The sequence below is a fragment of the Manis pentadactyla genome, chromosome 12, assembly GCF_030020395.1.
Source record: "Manis pentadactyla isolate mManPen7 chromosome 12, mManPen7.hap1, whole genome shotgun sequence".
In the NCBI taxonomy this organism is placed as follows: domain Eukaryota; kingdom Metazoa; phylum Chordata; class Mammalia; order Pholidota; family Manidae; genus Manis; species Manis pentadactyla.
Window position 1 is genome coordinate 101,668,923 of NC_080030.1, and position 22,055 is coordinate 101,690,977.

At 39.8% G+C, this 22,055-nt stretch overlaps 1 protein-coding gene across 2 annotated transcripts in view; it reads right to left on the bottom strand.

Annotated features, from left to right (window-relative positions):
• Nucleotides 1-20,024, bottom strand: part of COQ3 (coenzyme Q3, methyltransferase) — a 39,327-nt gene extending 19,303 nt beyond the window's left edge. The window contains exons 1-2 of one of the 2 annotated variants that reach the window (XM_057489442.1): nt 19,869-20,024; nt 6,178-6,301 (exon numbers count right to left, since the gene is read on the bottom strand). In XM_057489442.1, coding sequence (XP_057345425.1) covers nt 6,178-6,301; nt 19,869-19,977 — 233 coding nt within the window. In that variant the 5' untranslated portion in view covers nt 19,978-20,024. Of the gene's footprint in view, nt 1-6,177; nt 6,302-19,502; nt 19,795-19,868 lie in introns of those variants that run through there. The other variant, XM_057489443.1, reaches the window with a different exon arrangement.
• Between the last annotated feature and the right edge of the window lie 2,031 nt (nt 20,025-22,055).

Genomic DNA, 22,055 nt, shown 5'->3' on the forward strand with positions numbered 1-22,055 from the left:
GGAGGAAAACGCTTCCAGTGACTTGTCCAAACAACCAAGTTTTACTTCTGTTAAGAAACCGAAATGAGATGACTGTAAGGATTGGACTCTTTGCAGTATGATCTGTACTGATGTGGAAAATCATCTCAGCAAAGTGCAGAGAGAAGTAAAAATGGAGGAAAACACTTCCAGTGACTTGTCCAAACAACCAAATTTTACTTCTCTTAAGAAACCGAAATGAGATGACTGTAAGGACCGGACTCTTTGCAGTTTGATCATTAGTACAATGGAAACTCATGGAAGAAAACACTTCTTGTAACTTGTCAAAACAACCAAGTTTTTCTTCTGTTAAGTAACTGAAACAAAATGACTGTAATGACCGGACTCTTTGCAGTCCCATCCGTACTGACGTGGAAACTCATCTCAGCAAAGACCCAACCGAAGTAAAAATGGAGAAAAATGCTTCTCGTGACTTCTCCATAAACCAAGTTTTCCTTCTGTTAAGAATCCGAAACGAGATGACTCTGAGGACCTGAACCTGACTCTTTGCAGTTTGATCTGTACTGACGTGGAAACTGTTCTCAGCAGAGACCAGAGAGAGGGAAAAATGGAGAAAAACGCTTCTGGTGACTTGTCCAAACAACCAAGTTTTACTTCTGTTAAGTAACCGAAATGAGATGACTGTAAGGATCGGACTCTTTGCAGTATGATCTATACTGATGTGGAAAATCATTTCAGCAAAGTCCAGAGAGAAGTAAAAATGGAGGAAAACGCTTCCAGTGACTTGTCCAAACAACCACGTTTTACTTCTCTTAAGAAACTGGAATGAGATGACTGTAAGGACCGGACTTGTTGCAGTCCCATCTGTACTGACATGGAAACTCATCTCAGCAAAGACCCAAGCTAAGTAAAAATGAAGGAAAACGCTTCTGGTGACTCGTCCAAATAACCAAGTTTTACTTCTCTTAAGAAACTGAAACGAGATGACTGTAAGGACCGGAATCCTTGCAGTCCCCTTTGTAGTGACATGGAAACTCATCTCAGCAAAGACCAGAGAGTAGGAAAAATGGAGAAAAATGCTTCTGATGACTTCTTCAAACAACCAAGTTTTACTTCTGTTAAGAATCCGAAACGAGATGACTCTGACGACCTGAACCTGACTCTTTCCAGTATGATCCGTACTGACGTGGAAACTCATCTCAGCAGAGACCAGAGAGAGGGAAAAATGGAGAAAAACGCTTCTGGTGACTTGTCCAAACAACCAAGTTTCACTTCTGTTAAGTAACCGAAATGAGATGACTGTAAGGACCGGACTCTTTGCAGTATGATCCGTACTGACGTGGAAAATCATCTCAGCAAAGTGCAGAGAGAAGTAAAAATGGAGGAAAACGCTTCCAGTGACTTGCCCAAACAACCAAGTTTTACTTCACTTAAGAAACCAAAATGAGATGACTGTAAGGACTGGACTCTTTGCAGTCCCATCCGTACTGACGTGGAAACTCAACTCAGCAAAGACCCAACCTAAGTAAAAATGAAGGAAAACGCTTCTGGTGACTCGTCCAAACAACCAATTTTACTTCTGTAAAGAATGTGAAACGAGATGACTGTAAGGACTGGACTCTTTGCAGTGCCATCCGTACTGACGTGGAAACTCATCTCAGGAAAGACCCAAGCTAAGTAAAAATGGAGGACAATGCTTCCAGTGACTTGTGCAAACAACGAAGTTTTACTTCTGTTAAGAATCTGAAACGAGATGACTCTGAGGACCTGAACCTGACTCTTTGCAGTCCCATCCGTACTGACATGGAAACTCATCTCAGCAAAGACCCAAGCTAAGTAAAAATGGAGGAAAACGCTTCCAGTGACTTGTCCAAACAACCAAGTTTTACTTCTGTTAAGAGTCCAAAACGAGATGACTCTGAGGACCTGAACCTGACTCTCTGCAGTATGATCTGTACTGACGTGGAAACTCATCTCAGCAGAGACCAGAGAGAGTGAAAAACAGAGAAAAACACTTCTCGTGACTTGTCCAAACAACAAAGTTTTACTTCTGTTAAAGAACTGAAACGAGATAACTGTAAGGACTGGACTCTTTGCAGTCAGATCCGTACTGACATGGAAACTCATCTCAGCAAAGACCCGAGCTAAGTAAAAATGGAGGAAAATGCTTCCGGTGCCTTGTCCAAACAACCAAGTTTTACTTCTCTTAAGAAACTGAAATGAGATGACTATAAGGACCGGACTCTTTGCAGTCCCATCCATACTGACGTGGAAACTCATCTCAGCAAAGAACCGAGCTAAGTAAAAATGGAGGAAAACGCGTCCAGTGACTTGTCCAAACAACCAAGTTTTACTTCTGTTAAGAAACCGAAATGAGATGACTGTAAGGATCGGACTCATTGCAGTATGATCTATACTGATGTGGAAAATCATCTCAACAAAGTCCAGAGAAAAGTAGAAATGGAGGAAAACGCGTCCAGTGACTTGTCCAAACAACCAAATTTTACTTCTCTTAAGAAACCGAAATGGGATGACTGTAAGGACCGGACTCTTTGCAGTATGGTCATTAGTAGAATGGAAACTCATCTCAGCAAATACCTGAGATAAAGAAAAATGGAAGAAAACACTCTGGTAACTTGTCAAAAGAACCAAGTTTTTCTTCTGTTAAGTGACCAAAATGAGATGACTGTAATGACCGGACTCTTTGCAGTCCCATCCGTACTGATGTGGAAACCCATCTCAGCAAAGACCCAACCTAAGTAAAAATGGAGGAAAACACTTTCGGTGCCTTGTCCAAACAACCAAGTTTTACTTCTGTTAAGAATCCGAAACAAGATGACTCTGAGGACCTGAACCTGACTCTTTGCAGTCCCATCCGTACTGACACGGAAACTCATCTCAGCAAAGAACCGAGCTAAGGAAAAATGGAGGAAAACGCTTCCGGTGTCTTGTCCAAACAACAAAATTTTTCTTCTGTTAAGTAACTGAAACGAGATAACTGTAAGGACTGGACTCTTTGCAGTCAGATCCGTACTGACGTGGAAACTTCTGTACCTGTCCAAACAACCAAGTTTTACTTCTCTTAAGAAACTGAAATGAGATGACTGTAAGGACCGGACTCTTTGCAGTCCCATCCCTACTGACATGGAAACTCATCTCAGCAAAGAACAGAGAGTAGGAAAAATGGAGAAAAACGCTTCTCGTGACTTGTCCAAACAACCAAGTTTTACTTCCCTTAAGAAACCGAAATGAGAAGACTGTAAGGACCGGACTCTTTGCAGTATGATCATTAGTGGAATGGAAACTCATCTCAGCAAATACCTGAGAAAAAGAAAAATGGAAGAAAACACTTCTGGTAACTTGTCAAAACAACCAAGTTTTTCTTCTGTTAAGTAACCGAAACAAGATGGCTGTAAGGACCAGACTCTTTGCAGTCCCATCCATACTGACGTGGAAACTCATCTCAGGAAAGACCCAAGCTAAGTAAAAATGGAGGATAACGCTTCCAGTGACTTGTGCAAACAACCAAGTTTTACTTCTGTTAAGAATCCGAAACGAGATGACTCTGAGGACATGAACCTGACTCTTTGCAGTATGATCTGTACTGACGTGGAAACTCACTCATCTCAGCAGAGACCAGAGAGCGGGAAAAATGGATAAAAACACTTCTCGTGACTTGTCCAAACAACAAAGTTTTTCTTCTGTTAAGAATCCGAAACGAGATGACTCTGAGGACCTGAACCTGACTCTTTGCAGTATGATCCGTACTGACGTGGAAACTCATCTCAGCAGAGACCAGAGAGGGAAAAATGGAGAAAAACTCTTCCGTTGACTTGTCCAAACAACCAAGCTTTACTTCTCTTAAGAAACCAAAATGAGATGACTGTAAGGACCGGACTCTTTGCAGTCCCATCCATACTGACGTGGAAACTCATCTCAGCAGACACCGGAGAGAGGGAAAAATGGAGAAAAACGTTTCTCGTGACTTGTCCAAACAACAAAGTTTTACTTCTGTTAAGAAACTGAGGGACTCTCTTGTCCCCTCCTGGCGTGAGCCGGGAGCTCTATCCTTTCACTGTATCTCTAAATAAAAAGCCTGTACCTTGCTCTCCTAAAAAAAAAAAAAAAAAAAAAGAAAATGTAACTCAGGCTATATGATACAGACAGACATTCTACTTTATATTTCCTATTCCAAATACATGTATCACTCATTTTTGATTCTTCAAAAAATTTGATTCTTCAAAAGTTTTCTTATAAATAAATATATATTTATGTAAATTTTTTTCATAGGTGAAACAAAATTAATTTGCTTTTGAACTAAGTTACAACAATAACAGAACTTGGTCTTCTGGGTCACATCTAATAAACAGTATTACTACTAGTGGTCGGAGTAGGAGTAGTAACCATTTACTGAGCACTTACTAAATGCCTGGTACTGTTTAAGAGTTCCAGTGTGTCATATGTCACCTCACCTAATCGTCCCAGCAACTCTAGAGGGCAGGTCCTGTTATTATCCCTAATACACAGATGAAACAAGGGAGGCTCAGAGATTAAGGGGTGGAGCCGGGACTTGAACCCAGGTGCCTCCATCTTCTCTCCATTTCCACTGCTAGCATCTTCATCCAAGCTCCCATCATCTCTTGCTTGAACTACTGTACTAGCCCTCTAATTAGACTGCCTGCTTCCTGTCTCATCCCCTTTCCAATCTGTTCTCCTCAGTGCAGCCAGAGTGATTGTGCGGAATATGGCCATGCTATTTTCCCACTTGAAATGCTTCCATGGCTTCCCAGTGACATTAGGAAAAAGACCGAAATCCTTCGCATGGCCTACAATGCTCTGAATTTGTGGTTCCCAGTTTCTTCCCTCTCTGCTACTCTCCTCATCCTCCCTTTTGTTCTCTGAGCTGACCATGCCTGCTCCTTCCTCAGGTACTTTGTGTATGCTGTTTCCTGTGCCTCACCCCTTCTTCTCACGTGCTCCCTCCCTTCTACACACCTAATTGGTCCCTTCTCATCCTTTACATCTTAATTTAAATGGAATGCTATCTAAGAAGTCTTCCCTGCCTCTCAGTGAATCCTATTTCCCCATCTGAACTCCTATCCTAGTTTGTTCTTCTTCCTGGGGCCATGTGATTATTTGACCATATCCCCCACTAGAACATAAGCACTATGAGAGCAAGGCACGGACTGTCTTGCTTACCGTTTTATGCCTGGTGACTAGCATAGTTCCTGGAACACAGTGTTCCGGAAACATTTATCAAATGAATAATCTGAAGAAGGACCAGAAAAGTATGTAATTCACCTAAAAAAACTTTTTAATCAAATGCAATCAATTAGGAATAAACAGAGATCAGACAGACAGTACACCAAGTTCCATGTCAAGTACATGATAGGAAAATCCTCCAAACCTTCTTGGGTAAAAGCAAATAAGGTTGTTATATTAGAATAGATAATGCCATTCAACATTTTACAATATTTTTTCTTAGCTACATAAAGTACACTCTATACTGATGACTTATTATCCTTTTAAGGGTTAAATGTCACTCTTCTGAAGTATTATCTTACAAATATTACCCTCCTTTTCCATGCTTCATGCAAAGCCTTGATAATCAAGTATTGCCTTACAAGAGGTAACAGTAGGTGGTTGCCCAGTTGACCAAGAATGCTTTCACATACACCAAATCTTAAAGGAGCTAGCTCATTTACAAGTAGAAGCATATGCCTTAAAAACAGCTCACACCCTTAACTTATGCACTACTTTTCACAAGGTTAGAAATTGGTTTATAAAATATGAATACAGAAAGATGTTACTATGTTTCAATCTTACTACCTAGAACATATACTTATCCACCTTATCATATTTATGTTGCATCCAAATCATTTACGATTTTAAGCACTAAATTATAAGGAAGTAAAAAGTACTTTTCCAAGGAATACAGTCTTTCAAAAATAGAAGTGATCTCTGAATATGGATGAATGGTATGCACAGGATGTACATGGTAATACAACTTTTTAGGTTTGAGGATTTCCAAATTTAAAAGTTGTTGGAAAAATGAGATTATTTAAATAAACAAAAGCTACCTTAATCAAACCATATGAGCTACTGACATACTGACGGGGTTTGTTAAACACAATCACTACTAAACTATTATTGCACATAATTATAGTAAATATTTGCCATAGTAATGAATAAACTTACTTGTGACTTTTCATTGTATTCAAGCCAGCAAAAGTCATTCTATAGGACTTGAACCACATGATGCATTCATTGAAAACCCATGGTTTAATTTGTAGAGCACAACTGAGTTGATTCTTTGTATAAACTGAAAAAAAAAGTTAACAGTTTGGAGAAAACATTGCACAATCTGAATCCCTGATATGTATGTAATTGCCAGAATTACCTGGCAATCTTATAATTGGTAAGCAAAAGGGTTTTTTTTTTTCTTGATTTTGAATTTTTCTTAATTCCTTGCAAAGATCAATAAAATTGATAAGATTCTAGCAAGGCTGACAAAAAAAGACCTAAGTGACCAATAACAGGAATTAAAGAGAGGATATCACTACAGACCCAATAGACATTAAAATGATAAATTTTACAATTTAGACAAAATGGACTAATTCCATGAAAATCACACACTACCAAAGCCCATGCAAGATGAAATAGGCAGCCTGAATAGTCCTATAACTGTTAAAGAAATTACATTCATAGTTAAAACCTCTGAAAACTAAACTTCTAAGCTCAGCTGATAGCTTCCTTGGTGAATTCGACTAACACGTAAAAAAGAAACAAGAAGTCCTCTTCGCAATCTCTTCCAAAAAAAAATAGAAGACTGAGGAACACTTCCCAACCCACTTTATGGAGCTGGCATTACTCTGATAAAAACTGAAGATGATACAGCAATGAAAACCCCAGACCAAGGTCTCTCATGAGACCAAAAAGTCTTAACAATTGGAAAACAGAATTCAATAACATATAAAAACAATAATACAGCACAACCAAGTGGGGTTTATTCTAGCCATGTACAAGTAGTTCAATATTAGACAATCAATGAACCTACCATATTAACAATTTAAAGGAGAAATCTTATTGGTTGATGTGGACAAAACATTTGACAAAATCCACATCCATTTATGATTTAAAATGCTCAGTAAACAGAATAGAAGGGAAATTCTTTGATCTGACTGAGCAACCATAAAATCCTATAGCACACATAGTACTTAATGGTGAAAGATTAAATGTGTTACCCCTAAAACTATACCCAGGAACAAGGAAAGAATGCCCATTCTCATGACTCCTATTCAACATAGTACTAAAAATCTGAGCCAGTGCAAAAGACAAGAAAAGGAAATAAAAGAGTGGAAAGGAAGAAATTAAAATGTTCCTAGTTCCAGATGACATGCCTGGGTAGAAAGTCCCAGGGAATCTTTAAAAAAAAAAGCTTCCAGAGGTAATAAGTGGGTTCAGCAAGGTCACAGATTATAAAGTCAACCCACAAAGAAGTCAGTTGTTTCTATAGATTAACAATGAACAATTGGAAGGCAAAATTCAAAATATGTATCATTTAAAATCATTCCAAAAAAGAATTAAATACTTCTGTATTTAATACCACTGTTGTATAAATCTAACATGTACAGGGTCTGTATCCTGCACATTTATCTGAAACATTGCTGACAGAAATCAAAGACAACCTAATAAATGGTTCATGGATTGGAAGACTCAACATCAATTTTCCCCAAACTGATCTATATATTGAACATAATTTCTATCAAAAACATAACATCCTTTTTTTATACATAAGACAAGCTAATTCTAAAATTTTTATGAAAAGGAAGAAGAAATAGAAGAGTTAAAACAATAATGAAAAAGAATAAAATTGCATGACTCATAATACTCAATTTTAAGACTCGCCATAGTGCTATAATAATCAAGACAGTGTTAGGGACTGAGACAGATGCAAATACCAATGGAACAGATGAAAAACCAGAGATAAACCAAAAAACGTTCACCCAACTTATTTTTTAACAATGGTACAAAACCAATTCAGTGGATTAAACAGTCTTTTCAATAAATAGTGTTGAAACGATCGGACCTCATAGACAAAAAGGAAAACTTTGACCTAAAGTTCACATCTTTTACAAAAATGAACTCAAAATGGATCACTGATCTAAATGCAAAACTATACAACTCTTAGAATAAAATATACGAGAAGAATTTCATGATTTAGGGTTAGGAAGAGAATTCTTACATCTAACTCCAAAACAATAATCAATAATAGAGAATATTGATTAAATTGGACTTAATAAAAATTAAAAACTCTTGCTCTGTGAAGAAAAAGAAAACAAGGAGGGGCGGAAGATGGCGGCGTGAGTAGAGCAGCGGAAATCTCCTCCCAAAACCACATATATCTATGAAAATATAACAAAGACAACCCTTCCTAGAATAAAGACCAGAGGACACAGGACAATATCCAGACCACATCCGCACCTGAGAGAACCCAGCGCCTCGCGAAGGGGGTAAGATACAAGCCCCGGCCCCGGGGGAGCCGAGCGCCCCTCCCCCAGCTCCCGGCGGGAGAAGAGCAGGCAGAGCGGGAGGGAGACGGAGCCCAGGGCTGCCGAACACCCAGCCCCAGCCATCCGGGCCAGAGTGCACGGCGCTCGATACTAGGAAAACAGGGCAGCAAGAACAGTGAGCGGGCACTGGAGGCTGGGCGACAGAGGACATAAGAAAAGCGCGTGACCATTTTTTTTTGCTTTTTTGCTGTCTTGCTTTGGCGAGCGCTTTTTGGAAGTCTTAAAGGGATAGGGAACCCCATACTAGGGAAACAGGGCAGAAAGACCGGTGAGCAGAGGCCTGAGGCTGGCACCGGAGAATAAAGAAAAACGAACGACCACCTTCTTTTTTTTTTTTTTTTAATTAAAAAAATTTTTTTTCTTTTTTTTTTGGTGGGCGTTCTTTTGTTTTGGCGGGTGCTTTTTGGAAGTCTTAAAGGGGCAGGGCAGGACACTTAATCCAGAGGCAGAGAATCCGGGGATCTCTGGGCACCCTAACCCCTGGGCTGCAGGGAGCAGGGAGGCCCCTTACGGAGATAAATAGCCTCCCAGCAGCTCCCCCTCCAACGCGACTCCACCATTTTGGAGTAGCTGCCCGAGCCAGGCCACGCCCACAGCAACAGCGGAGATTAACTCCATAGCAGCCGGGCAGGAAGCAGAGCCCTGTCTGCGCGCAGCTGCGCAGCACAAGCCACTAGAGGTCGCTGTTCTCCCAGGAGAGGAGGGCCACAAACCAACAAGAAGGGAAGTCCTTCCAGCCTCACTCGTCCCAGCTCTGCAGACTATTCCTATCACCATGAAAAGGCAAAGCTACAGGCAGACAAAGATCACAGAGACAACACCAGAGAAGGAGACAGACCTAACCAGTCTTCCTGACAAAGAATTCAAAATAAGAATCATAAACATGCTGACAGAGATGCAGAGAAATACGCAAGAGAAATGGGATGAAGTCCGGAGGGAGATCACAGGTGCCAGGAAGGAGATCGCAGAAATGAAACAAACTCTGGAAGGGTTTATAAGCAGAATGGATAGGATGCAAGAGGCCATTGATGGAACTGAAATCAGAGAACAGGAACGCATAGAAGCTGACATAGAGAGAGACAAAAGGATATCCAGGAATGAAACAATATTAAGAGAACTGTGTGACCAATCCAAAAGGAACAATATCCATATAATAGGGGTCCCAGAAGAAGAAGAGAGAGGAAAAGAGATGGAGAATATCTTAGAAGAAATAATTGCTGAAAACTTCCCCAAACTGGGGAAGGAAATAATCGAACAGACCACGGAAATACACAACCCCCAACAGAAAGGATCCAAGAAGGACAACACCAAGACACATAATAATTAAAATGGCAAAGATTAAGGACAAGGAAAGAGTTTTAAAGGCAGCAAGAGAGAAAAAGGTCACCTATAAAGGAAAACCCATCAGGCTAACATCAGACTTCTCGACAGAAACCCTACAGGCCAGAAGAGAATGGCATGATATATTTAATACAATGAAACAGAAGGGCCTTGAACCAAGGATACTGTATCCAGCACGACTATCATTCAAATATGATGGTGGGATTAAACAATTCCCAGACAAACAAAAGCTGAGGGAATTTGCTTTCCACAAACCACCTCTACAGAACATCTTACAGGGACTGCTCTAGATGGGAGCACTCCTAGAAAGAACACAGCACAAAACACCCAACATATGAAGATTCGAGGAGGAGGAACAAGAAGGGAGAGAAGAAAAGAATCTCCAGACAGTGTATATAACAGCTCAATAAGCGAGCTAAGTTAGGCAGTAAGATACTAAAGAGGCTAACCTTGAACCTTTGGTAACCACGAATTTAAAGCCTGCAATGGCAATAAGTACATATCTTTCAATAGTCACCCTAAATGTTAATGGGTTGAATGCACCAATGAAAAGACACAGAGTAACAGAATAGATAAAAAAGCAAGACCCATCTATATGCTGCTTACAAGAAACTCACCTCAAACCTAAAGACATGTACAGACTAAAAGTCAAGGGATGGAAAAACATATTTCAAGCAAACAACAGCGAGAAGAAAGCAGGGGTTGCAGTACTAATATCAGACAAAATAGACTTCAAAACAAAGAAAGTAACAAGAGATAAAGAAGGACACTATATAATGATAAAGGGCTCAGTCCAACAAGAGGATATAACCATTCTAAATATATAAGCACCCAACACAGGAGCACCAGCATATGTGAAACAAATACTAACAGAACTAAAGGGGGATATAGACTGCAATGCATTCATTCTAGGAGACTTCAACACACCACTCACCCCAAAGGATAGATCCACCAGGCAGAAAATAAGTAAGGACACGGAAGCACTGAACAACACAGTAGAGCAGATGGACCTAACAAACATCTATAGAACTCTACATCCAAAAGCAACAGGATATACATTCTTCTCAAGTGCACATGGAACATTCTCCAGAATAGACCACATACTAGGCCACAAAAAGAGCCTCAGAAAACTCCAAAAGATTGAAATCCTACCAACCAACTTTTCAGACCACAAAGGCATAAAACTAGAAATAAACTGTACAAAGAAAGCAAAGAGGCTCACAAACACATGGAGGCTTAACAACACGCTCCTAAATAATCAATGGATCAATGACCAAATCAAAATGGAGATCCAGCAATATATGGAAACAAATGACAACAACAACACTAAGCCCCAACTTCTGTGGGACACAGCAAAAGCAGTCTTAAGAGGAAAGTATATAGCAATCAAGCATATTTAAAAAAGGAAGAGCAATCCCAAATGAATGGTCTAATGTCACAATTATCGAAATTGGAAAAAGAAGAACAGATGAGGCCTAAGGTCAGCAGAAGGAGGGACATAATAAAGATCAGAGAAGAAATAAATAAATAAAATTGAGAAGAAAAAAACAATAGCAAAAATCAATGAAACCAAGAGCTGGTTCTGCGAGAAAAAAAAACAAAATAGATAAGCCTCTAGCCAGACTTATTAAGAAGAAAAGAGAGTCAACACAAATCAACAGTATCAGAAACGAGAAAGGAAAAATCACGACAGACCCCACAGAAATACAAAGAATTATTAGAGACTACTATGAAAACCTATATGCTAACAAGCTGGGAAACCTAGGAGAAATGGACAACTTCCTAGAAAAATACAACCTTCCAAGACTGACCCAGAAAGAAACAGAAAATCTAAACAGACCAATTACCAGCAACGAAATTGAAGCGGTAATCAAAAACCTATCAAAGAACAAAACCCCCGGGCCAGATGGATTTACCTCGGAATTTTATCAGACATACAGGGAAGACATAATACCCATTCTCCTTAAAGTTTTCCAAAAAAATAGAGGAGGAGGGGATACTCCCAAACTCATTCTATGAAGCTACCATCACCCTAATACCAAAACCAGGCAAAGACCCCACCAAAAAAGAAAACTACAGACCAATATCCCTGATGAACGTAGATGCAAAAATACTCAACAAAATATTAGCAAACCGAATTCAAAAACACATCAAAAGGATCATACAGCATGACCAAGTGGGATTCATCCCAGGGATGCAAGGATGGTACAACATTCGAAAGTCCATCAACATCATCCACCACATCAACAAAAAGAAAGACAAAAACCACATGATCATCTCCATAGATGCTGAAAAAGCATTTGACAAAGTTCAACATCCATTCATGTTAAAAACTCTCAGCAAAATGGGAATAGAGGGCAAGTACCTCAACATAATAAAGGCCATCTATGATAAACCCACAGCCAACATTATATTGAACAGCGAGAAGCTGAAAGCATTTCCTCTGAGATCGGGAACTAGACAGGGATGCCCACTCTCCCCACTGTTATTTAACATAGTACTGGAGGTCCTAGCCACGGCAATCAGACAAAATAAAGAAATACAAGGAATCCAGATTGGTAAAGAAGAAGTTAAACTGTCACTATCTGCAGATGACATGATACTGTACATAAAAAACCCTAAAGACTCCACCCCAAAACTACTAGAACTGATATCGGAATACAGCAAAGTTGCAGGATACAAAATCAACACACAGAAATCTGTGGCTTTCCTATATACTAACAATGAACCAACAGAAAGAGAAATCAGGAAAACAACTCCATTCACAATTGCATCAAAAAAAATACAATACCTAGGAATAAACCTAACCAAAGAAGTGAAAGACTTATACTCTGAAAACTACAAGTCACTCTTAAGAGAAATTAAAGGGGACACTAACAGATGGAAACTCATCCCATGCTCGTGGCTAGGAAGAATTAATATCGTCAAAATGGCCATCTTGCCCAAAGCAATATACAGATTTGATGCAATCCCTATGAAACTACCAGCAACATTCTTCAATGAACTGGAACAAATAATTCAAAAATTCATATGGAAACACCAAAGACCCCGAATAGCCAAAGCAATCCTGAGAAAGAAGAATAAAGTAGGGGGGAACTCACTCCCCAACTTCAAGCTCTACTATAAAGCCATAATAATCAAGACAATTTGGTACTGGCACAAGAGCAGAGCCACAGACCAATGGAACAGACTAGAGAATCCAGACATTAACCCAGACATATATGGTCAATTAATATTTGATAAAGGAGCCATGGACATACAATGGCAAAATGACAGTCTCTTCAACAGATGGTGCTGGCAAAACTGGACAGCTACATGTAGGAGAATGAAACTGGACCATTGTCTAACCCCATATACAAAAGTAAACTCAAAATGGATCAAAGACCTGAATGTAAGTCATGAAACCATTAAACTCTTGGAAGAAAACATAGGCAAAAACCTCTTAAACATAAACATGAGTGACCTCTTCTCGAACATATCTCCCCGGGCAAGGAAAACAACAGCAAAAATGAGTAAGTGGGACTATATTAAGCTGAAAAGCTTCTGTACAGCAAAAGACACCATCAATAGAACAAAAAGGATCCCTACAGTATGGGAGAATATATTTGAAAATGACACATCCGATAAAGGCTTGACGTCCAGAATATATAAAGAGCTCACACGCCTCAACAAACAAAAAACAAATAACCCAATTAAGAAATGGGCAGAGGAACTGAACAGACAGTTCTCCAAAAAAGAAATACAGATGGCCAACAGACACATGAAAAGATGCTCCACATCGCTAATTATCAGAGAAATGCAAATTAAAACTACAATGAGGTATCACCTCACACCAGTAAGGATGGCCGCCATCCAAAAGACAAACAACAACAAATGTTGGCGAGGCTGTGGAGAAAGGGGAACCCTCCTACACTGCTGGTGGGAATGTAAGTTAGTTCAACCATTGTGGAAAGCAGTATGGAGGTACATCAAAATGCTCAAAACAGACCTACCATTTGACCCAGGAATTGCACTCCTAGGAATTTACCCTAAGAATGCAGCAGTCAAGTATGAGAAAGATCAGTGCACCCCTATGTTTATCGCAGCACTATTTACAATAGCCAAGAATTGGAAGCAACCTAAATGTCCATCGATAGATGAATGGATAAAGAATAGGTGGTACATATACACAATGGAATACTACTCGGCCATAAGAAAAGGGCAAATCCAACCATTTGCAGCAACATGGATGGAGCTGGAGGGTATTATGCTCAGTGAAACAAGCCAAGCGGAGAAAGAGAAACACCAAATGATTTCACTTATCTGTGGAATATAAGAACAAAGGAAAAACGGAAGGAACAAAACAGCAGCAGAATCACAGAACTCAAGAATGGACTAACAGGTACCAAAGGGAAAGGGACTGGGGAGGATGGGTGGGTAGGGAGGGATAAGGGGGGGGAGAAGTAGGGGGGTATTAAGATTAGCATGCATGGGGGGGTAGGAGAAAAGGGAGGGCTGTACAACACAGAGAAGGCAAGTAGGGATTCTACAACATTTTGCTATGCTGATGGACAGTGACCGTAAAGGGGTTTTATAGGGGGGACCTGGTATAGGGGAGAGCCTAGTAAACATAATATTCATCATGTAAGTGTAGATTAGTGATACCAAAAACAAAAAAAAAAAAAAAAAAAAAAAAGGGCAGTTCCTGTGTGGTAACCTCCAATGAGTTCTACACAAGGGTATAAAGGGCATATAAAAGTGTGGGCAAAGGGTCTGTTTGTGTTTATACAGAAGATCAAAGCCTAATTGGGCTACCCCAAAAATGAACTAATATACGATATGAAAAAGAACTTCCAACACTGGCACTCTCTGGAAGACTCATGCCAGAAGATGATCATCAAAAAACCCCAACAAAGATCCACGCACTGCTACAGCTGTAGATGCACTCATCCCACCAGCTCCTGGACTTGCCATGGGAATGAAGGAGATATCTAAGCTGGCCTGTGCATACAGTAAAACAACAAATTTGACTGGATCTATACTGTTGGAACTCAACCAAGAGTTGGGAGAGGTGCAGGTTGTAGCGCTCCAAAATCTTACAACTACAGACTATTTACTGTTAAAAGAACATAAGGGATGTGAACATTCCCCAGGAATGGGTTGTTTTAATTTGTCTGATTTCTCTCAGACTGTTCAAGTTCAGTTGGACAATATCCACCATATCATAGATGGGTTTTCACAAATGCCTAGGGTGCCTAACAGGTTTTCTTGGTTTCACTGGAGATGGCTGGTAATTACAGATATGCTTTGGTTATGTAACTATACTCCTATTATGTTAATGTGTGTGCGCAATTTAAGTAGTAGCTTAAAACCTATACATGCTGAAGTTACTCTACAAGAAGATATGTCAAAGAAATAATCAATCTTCCCATGTTTTCTTCCGCCTGCTACTTCTATAGCTTTTCTTCTTCCTTCCTAATTACAACCCTTAAATAGAATTCGTGCCTCATATCAAATTTACCGAGTATCATAATTCTTCCAAGTGGTAAAGATACCTCAAGACAAACGCTGGGCATAGAAGCTACAGGGCATAAATATGCAAAGAAATAAAAAGCTAACCATTTCAAACAATAAGGCTTCTCTCTCACTTACCAACTTTACATTTCCCTGTATGGCCCCAGAAGATGACTGGTTAGCCAGAGACGGGTAAGATTCCTCAAGGGAGGAACAACCTAAGACAGGCACAGTCACAGGGGGGTCATCAGGTGAGAAATTGGGGATCAACAGAGGTGAGGCTTAGAACCTCACCCCCCCATTCTGAGAGAAATCTTCTGCATACATGGATGTTTCATTGCCCTTGTCTAGCTTGGATTAACACATAGTCTGCAGGCAAACACCTGATCATCTACATTTGCTCTCTTACAACACTAAACTATGTTTTCTACCTTTATCTTGTATCTACCTACCACTTCAGCATTTTATTAAAAATAATAATAATAAAGAGAGAAATGTGGTATCCACATATAAATCAAGTATAAAAACCAAATGAGTATTCATATTTGAACTGACTGTTTATAGTTCATAATGCATGAGCAAAACCAAAAGTTTCTGTGATGACTGCCCTTGTACTGTTCACCATGTAACTTATTCATTATGTAAGAATTTGTTCTCCATGTAAGAACTTGTTTGTTATGCCTCAGAAGATTGGAGACTGACGAAAATTAGGCTTGGGGTGGATTAATGATTGTGCATTGAGCATTGACTCCCCTATACAGAATTTTATTGTTGTTAACAACCATTTGATCAATAAATATGAGAGATGCCCTCACAAAAAAAAAAAAAAAAAAAAAAAAGGACAGACTTCCAATGGTAAAATAAATAAGTAACCGGGATGTAATGTATAGCATAAGGAATATAGTCAAGATATTGTAACAGCTTGGTAGGGTGATAGCTGGAACCTAGAATTATGTATATAAATGTTTTATCACTGTGTTGTACACCTGAAACTAATGTAATGTAATACTGTGCGTCAACTACCCTTCAATAAAAAATAATTATCTAAAAAAAAAAAAAAAAAGTAAGAAATACAAAATGGTATGTCACAAAGTACCTCTCCCACCACTGACTCTAGCTATCCAGTTTCCCTCTGCATGCAGCCAATGTTACTAGATTCATATGTAAGCTCCCAGAGATATTTTATACATGTCATTTTTGTGTACCAGTTTCTCTTATTTTCTACAAAATACAGCACATTATATGCATTGTTTTGCACCTTGCTTTTTCCACCTATCAATGTATCTGGGAGATTTTTTCACAACAGAGCATAAAGAACTTCCTTTTCTTTTTTTAGGACTGCATGGTAATTCGTTGTATGGCTATCCCATAACTTATTTAAGCAGTCTCCTATTAATAGACATTTATTTAGGTTATTTCTGAATTTTTGCTATTCCAAAAACTTGAGATTGAATTACACTGGTAGGTTCACTTATTTTTGAGAGTAAGTAAAAATCTCGCAAGTTTTTGTGTCAAATGGCAGGTGCATTTATAACTCTGTAATTGCCACTCATGAATGTTGAACCAATTTGCAAGCCCATGGATAACATGTGAGTTTCTAGTGCTGGTTTCTCCACACCGACAATGCACTGATAGTCACCCATGTAATATTTTATCAAATGTTTTTCTCTTTGCCAATCCAATAGGCAAATTAGGTATCTCAGTGTAGTTTAACATATCATGAGTGAGGCTAACTGTCCTTTCTTAAATTTAATGATGCTATGGTCCAAATGTCTGTGTCCCCCCCCCCAAATTCATATATTGAAATCCTACCCCCCAAGGTGATGGTATTAGGAGGTGGGGCTTTGGGGAGGTGATTAGGTCATGAGGATGGAGCCCTCATACTTGGGGTTAGTGACCTTAGACCCAGAGGTAGCTGCCCCTTCGGCCACTTGAGGACCCAGCAAACAGGCTCCCTCTATGAACCGGAAAGTGGGCTCCCACTAGACATAGAATCTTGGACTTCTTAGCCTCCACAACTGTGGGAAATAAGTTTCTGTTGTTTATAAGCCAGCCAGTCTGTGGCATTTTATTATAGCAGTTCGAATGGCCTAAAACAAATGGTCATTCCTATTTCTTGTCTTTTCATAATCTCTGAACATTTTTCTCTTGAGCTTTTTATGTTTATTTGTCTTATTTTTTAATAGGACCTTCGCATTCTGGCCCAAATCCATTCCAATGTTCTCAAAAAAAAAAAAAAAAAGTTTGTGCTCCTGGGCTTTTGCTCATGTTATTTTCTCTTCCACCATTTCTATCTCTACTGCCTAGACCCTATTCAAATATCATCTCCTTTATGAGTTTAGGTAGGTAAATGAGCTATTATTTGAGAATTATGCAAACTGTGATATATAAGGTATTATTAGGAAACTGAGCCTCAAACACTTTAACACAATCCCTGCTCTCTACTTAGTGACGACCCCATCTTCTTCTTACCCTCTGTGGGGAAGTTGGGGTTCCTATGGCCAGGATCTTCACTGAACTTAAACCACTTGATGATGTAACTGGCCTGTTGCTAGACCATCGCTTCCATACCTTTAGACAATAATCTATCATTGCTCTATATAGAAAGCTCAGCCCAGTGCTATGGGCAGAGGCAGAGATGCTAGTGCTTGACCTACTGCCAGAAGAACAAGACGGGTAATAAACCCTTTCACCCCAAAGAATCGTTCTGTCATTTCTTTGGTCACATCGAATCCACAGTGAACTTGCGGAGGGCTGAGGCCCAATGGCAAGATACCCCCTGATTTCTGAAAAATTAGTCCCTCAATGATCAGTACTGCCAGAATCCTCAAACACTTCAAAAACCACCTCAAAACACCAGAGAAAATCTCATTGAGTTTGTATTTATAAATGGAATGTAACCAATTCCTTCTCTACCTTGAATCTGTGATCATTGTGGCATTTGGGGACTGGGGAATGTGGAAATTTTCCCTTTAATTCATTCAAGAAGTAATCTACCCAGTGCCTATAAGGTACCATGCTGACAGCGAACAAGACCTCTCTCCTGCCAATACCTTACTTTCCTGAAGTCATTATTATCTGGATTACTCGAGGGCCTCCCTAAACCTACTGCTGCCTGACTCCATCTCCCTTTCTACACAGCTGCCAAGTGTTATTTTTTAAACACAAGTTCTGATTACATTGCTCCTTCAGTAATTTCCCACTGTTGTCAAGATAAAATCAATCTCAGATGTACATAGCCTTTCATGGATCTGCACAGCCTAAAGTGTCCCGTCTCATCGTTTGCAGGTCTCCCCCTGCATCTCGGGCCTCCATCCACACTCTGCTCTTCAAGGAACACTGCAGTTTCTCAGAAATCATGCACATATGGCTCGCTGGTCCTTTGGCTCTTTTCACTGGTTCTAAAACCTGTCAACTCTTCACAGCTCCGAAATACCTTGTTTAAAGTCTTCCTGATCCCAAATATGATCAGCTCCTTTTATGTTCACTCCCCAAATTTGTAAATACTTATATTGTATTTCTTCTAAATTTCTGATTATAAAAGACATATGCTTATTGAAGAATAAAGCTCCTGAAGTGTATAAAGAATGACAAAACGATAGAGCACCAACTTCACCGCAGGTAACCCCTGCTAAAATTTTTATGTACCTCCATTCTCTCCAGATATCTTCGTCTGTGTCCTAAGGTCATAATTCAGATTTGTAATTTACTTTCTTAACACTATATCCCAATCATCTTTCCATGTGGATACACATGAAATCATTCTTATTGGCTGCACGGTTTCTCATTGTACTGAGAGTACCAACTTACAAACTCTGTAAGTGGGCCTTCAAGTTCCCCATCTTTTTTGCTCATGATATCCTGAATCTTAGATCTATCCTAACATTTTAAAAAGAGATTCCTGAGGTACCAGTCATTTAAAAAATTCCCAGTGCTTGGCACACAGTATTTGTTAGATGAGTTTAAGGTAAAGGATGAACTTAATTTTCTGGCTAATACTGGGAATTAAATAATCAAACTCATCTACAAGCGTCAGGTTCGTGCGTTATTTTCTTGATCTTATTCGCCAAAACAATCTGTTGACTTAACCTATTAATCAGAAAGTAGTATACTTGCCTTAAATTCTTTCTGGAAGAAAAAGGCAAATTTGTGAAAACGAAACCCAAATACGACGCCATCGGGCACTAGGAGGCGGCGCCGGCGGCAAGCGCGCGACCGGGGGCCTCCGGCAGGCAGGTGTCCGGCCGGCAGCAGCTCAGCCCCCAGCGGGACAGCGCGCTCTCCGCGGCCGACATCATGGGGCCCAGCGGGGTGTCCCAGCCTCTGGGGAGGGAAGAGCGGAAGCCCGGGCGGGCCGGCCGCCGCCAGCGAGGGACAGGACCGCAGCGGCAGGCCTGGCGCCAACCGCCCCCTCCCGCGCCTGCGCACGGCAGCTGGTCAGCGCGGGGGAGCTGCTTGCAACGGACACACACACACTCTCACCCGCCGACGTGGAGAGGCGAGGACAGTCGGCTTGTGTAACCCGGCACCCAAACCTGAGCACTCCTAAGAAACGACTCCCGGAGGAGCTCAGCTTGCGGCCTCCCCACATCGCGACAAAGGACCCTCCTCTTTTCCGGTCCCTCCCGGAAAATACCCTCTACAGAAAGGTTCCGAGATCTCTCGTACCGACTGGATCCAACCGAATCACGGTTGCCTTGCTAATGGGTGTTCTGTATGTGTGGCTGTACTCACTCTTGATGCTATGTCAAATTCTGCATGTAACTCAACTATAGAGTTTCTGTAATCATATGCAAACTACAATAGCCTCTGTCTGTTCCTTCACTACCACCTCGTCTCATGGGCAAAGTAGCTATCAGTCATGCTACGTAGTGCTACTATTTTTATTCCCATGCAGCTCTATTTCATATTTAATAGGTGTCTCCCAAGGACATTTATACTCCTGTAAGCCAATGACCCTTGGAATCACGAAAAGTACTGAAGCACTTCTTCCCTGAAGGTAGAAATGTTTTTCCTTTCCAGGCACTTAGGTCACAGAGCGCCCGGAGTCTAAAGTGAAAACGTAAATTCTCCAAGTGACCCGGTATTCCGGAAGGCATGTATTTCACAGCAAGTGGCTAATAATCTCTCAGGCTAGGCAAACTTAAAGCTAGTGCGGTGGTAACCTTTTACTTCTAAATTTATGGAAACCTTTCCTTGGTTAAGAACAGTAATAAATTTCCAACTTTAAAAGCAAAAATAATTGTGATTTTTCAACAGGTAGTGTCCAATCTGTGAAGGGTTCTTCATTAGTGAAATTTACTGCTCAGTAGCAGTCACTTATGGCTTCTTGGTAAACTACTGACCTCCTGCTAAGAGCGGCAGCAGATTTTTCACTTGCAGACTGTCCTCTTCAGAGTTCTCAAGATACAACCATCTTTTTCAACTGAAGGCAGAAGGCTCTGCACAAACAAACATTTGGCATGTTGTACATGCCTGCTGGAATGACAGATCCAAGGGAAAAGCAAAGGGCAGGTATGATTAAATAAAGCTTTAAGAGCTTCATTTAAATAAACGTACTTTCTTTTTATGTACCACCTCACTGGGCTTCAGGGACTTCCCACTCCATTTTCAGTTCAATGATTTGCCTTAATACCAACAAAAGCCACTTGTTTGGTCCAGATAAACAAAACTAGCTTATAGCATTTTTCTCTACAAACTATCCATTTTTGTTCCAATGATACTTAAACATGAGTTCTTTTGGAGGGACTAGCAGTTGTAATGTGGTATGTGGCCATTGTTGGGAATTTATTTTCCAAACCATCACTAAGGTCACCTATAACTGCAATCTACTTTGCTATTAAAACTGAATGTCTATTTAATATTCTGAAACTCAATTTTACAACTTTATATAAACTATTTTCATTCCAGTTAAGGGTAAACTGCTCCCTTACAGCCAACAGTTTTGCCCCTTTGAAATGATATACTACTGTTCAGAGTAACTCCCAAGTTTTCCTATTTATAAAATTTCACATAAACTGGTAACGTACGATAATTTTAACTTACACTACCATAAGAATGTGGAGGTTTAACCTTTATATGTTTTATAGGAAAACTGGATGACACCCAATAAACGTTTATGGTCAAATAAACTCATCACGTATGAGTTAAAGAGCTAATAAAAAGCCCATCTTGTTTCTCATTTCAGGATGTGAGTTCATTCTCAGTAAATCCTTATCAAATATGCAAAAAAAGAAAAAAAAAAAGCCCATCTTCTCATTTAGGTTTAGACATTACAACCAAATTCTACTTAAAACTGAAGAACTTAAGGGTTACAAGTGTTCGAGACTTTAGAGATAATCTAATTCCACCCTTTTAGACTTGAAGAAATTGGGGCCGATAGTGGTTAAATGATTTGTCCAAACACACCAAGTATAAGAGCCAGGACAATCCAATGAATGTAATTAAACCATGCTTAGTACATTTTGGAAATTTCACTAAATTAATTTTAATGTATGTAAGAGAAGAAAAACTAAGTCTAAATGTAAAAGTTTTCATAAAACAGTATTACAGGGACTTTGGACCTTATACAATTCCTTTGTAAAAATACCACGTGAAATTTAAAAATCTCACCTACTAATTACATGGTATGTGTTTCTTTGAAGAACCCAGACACTTAAAAAGAGACTA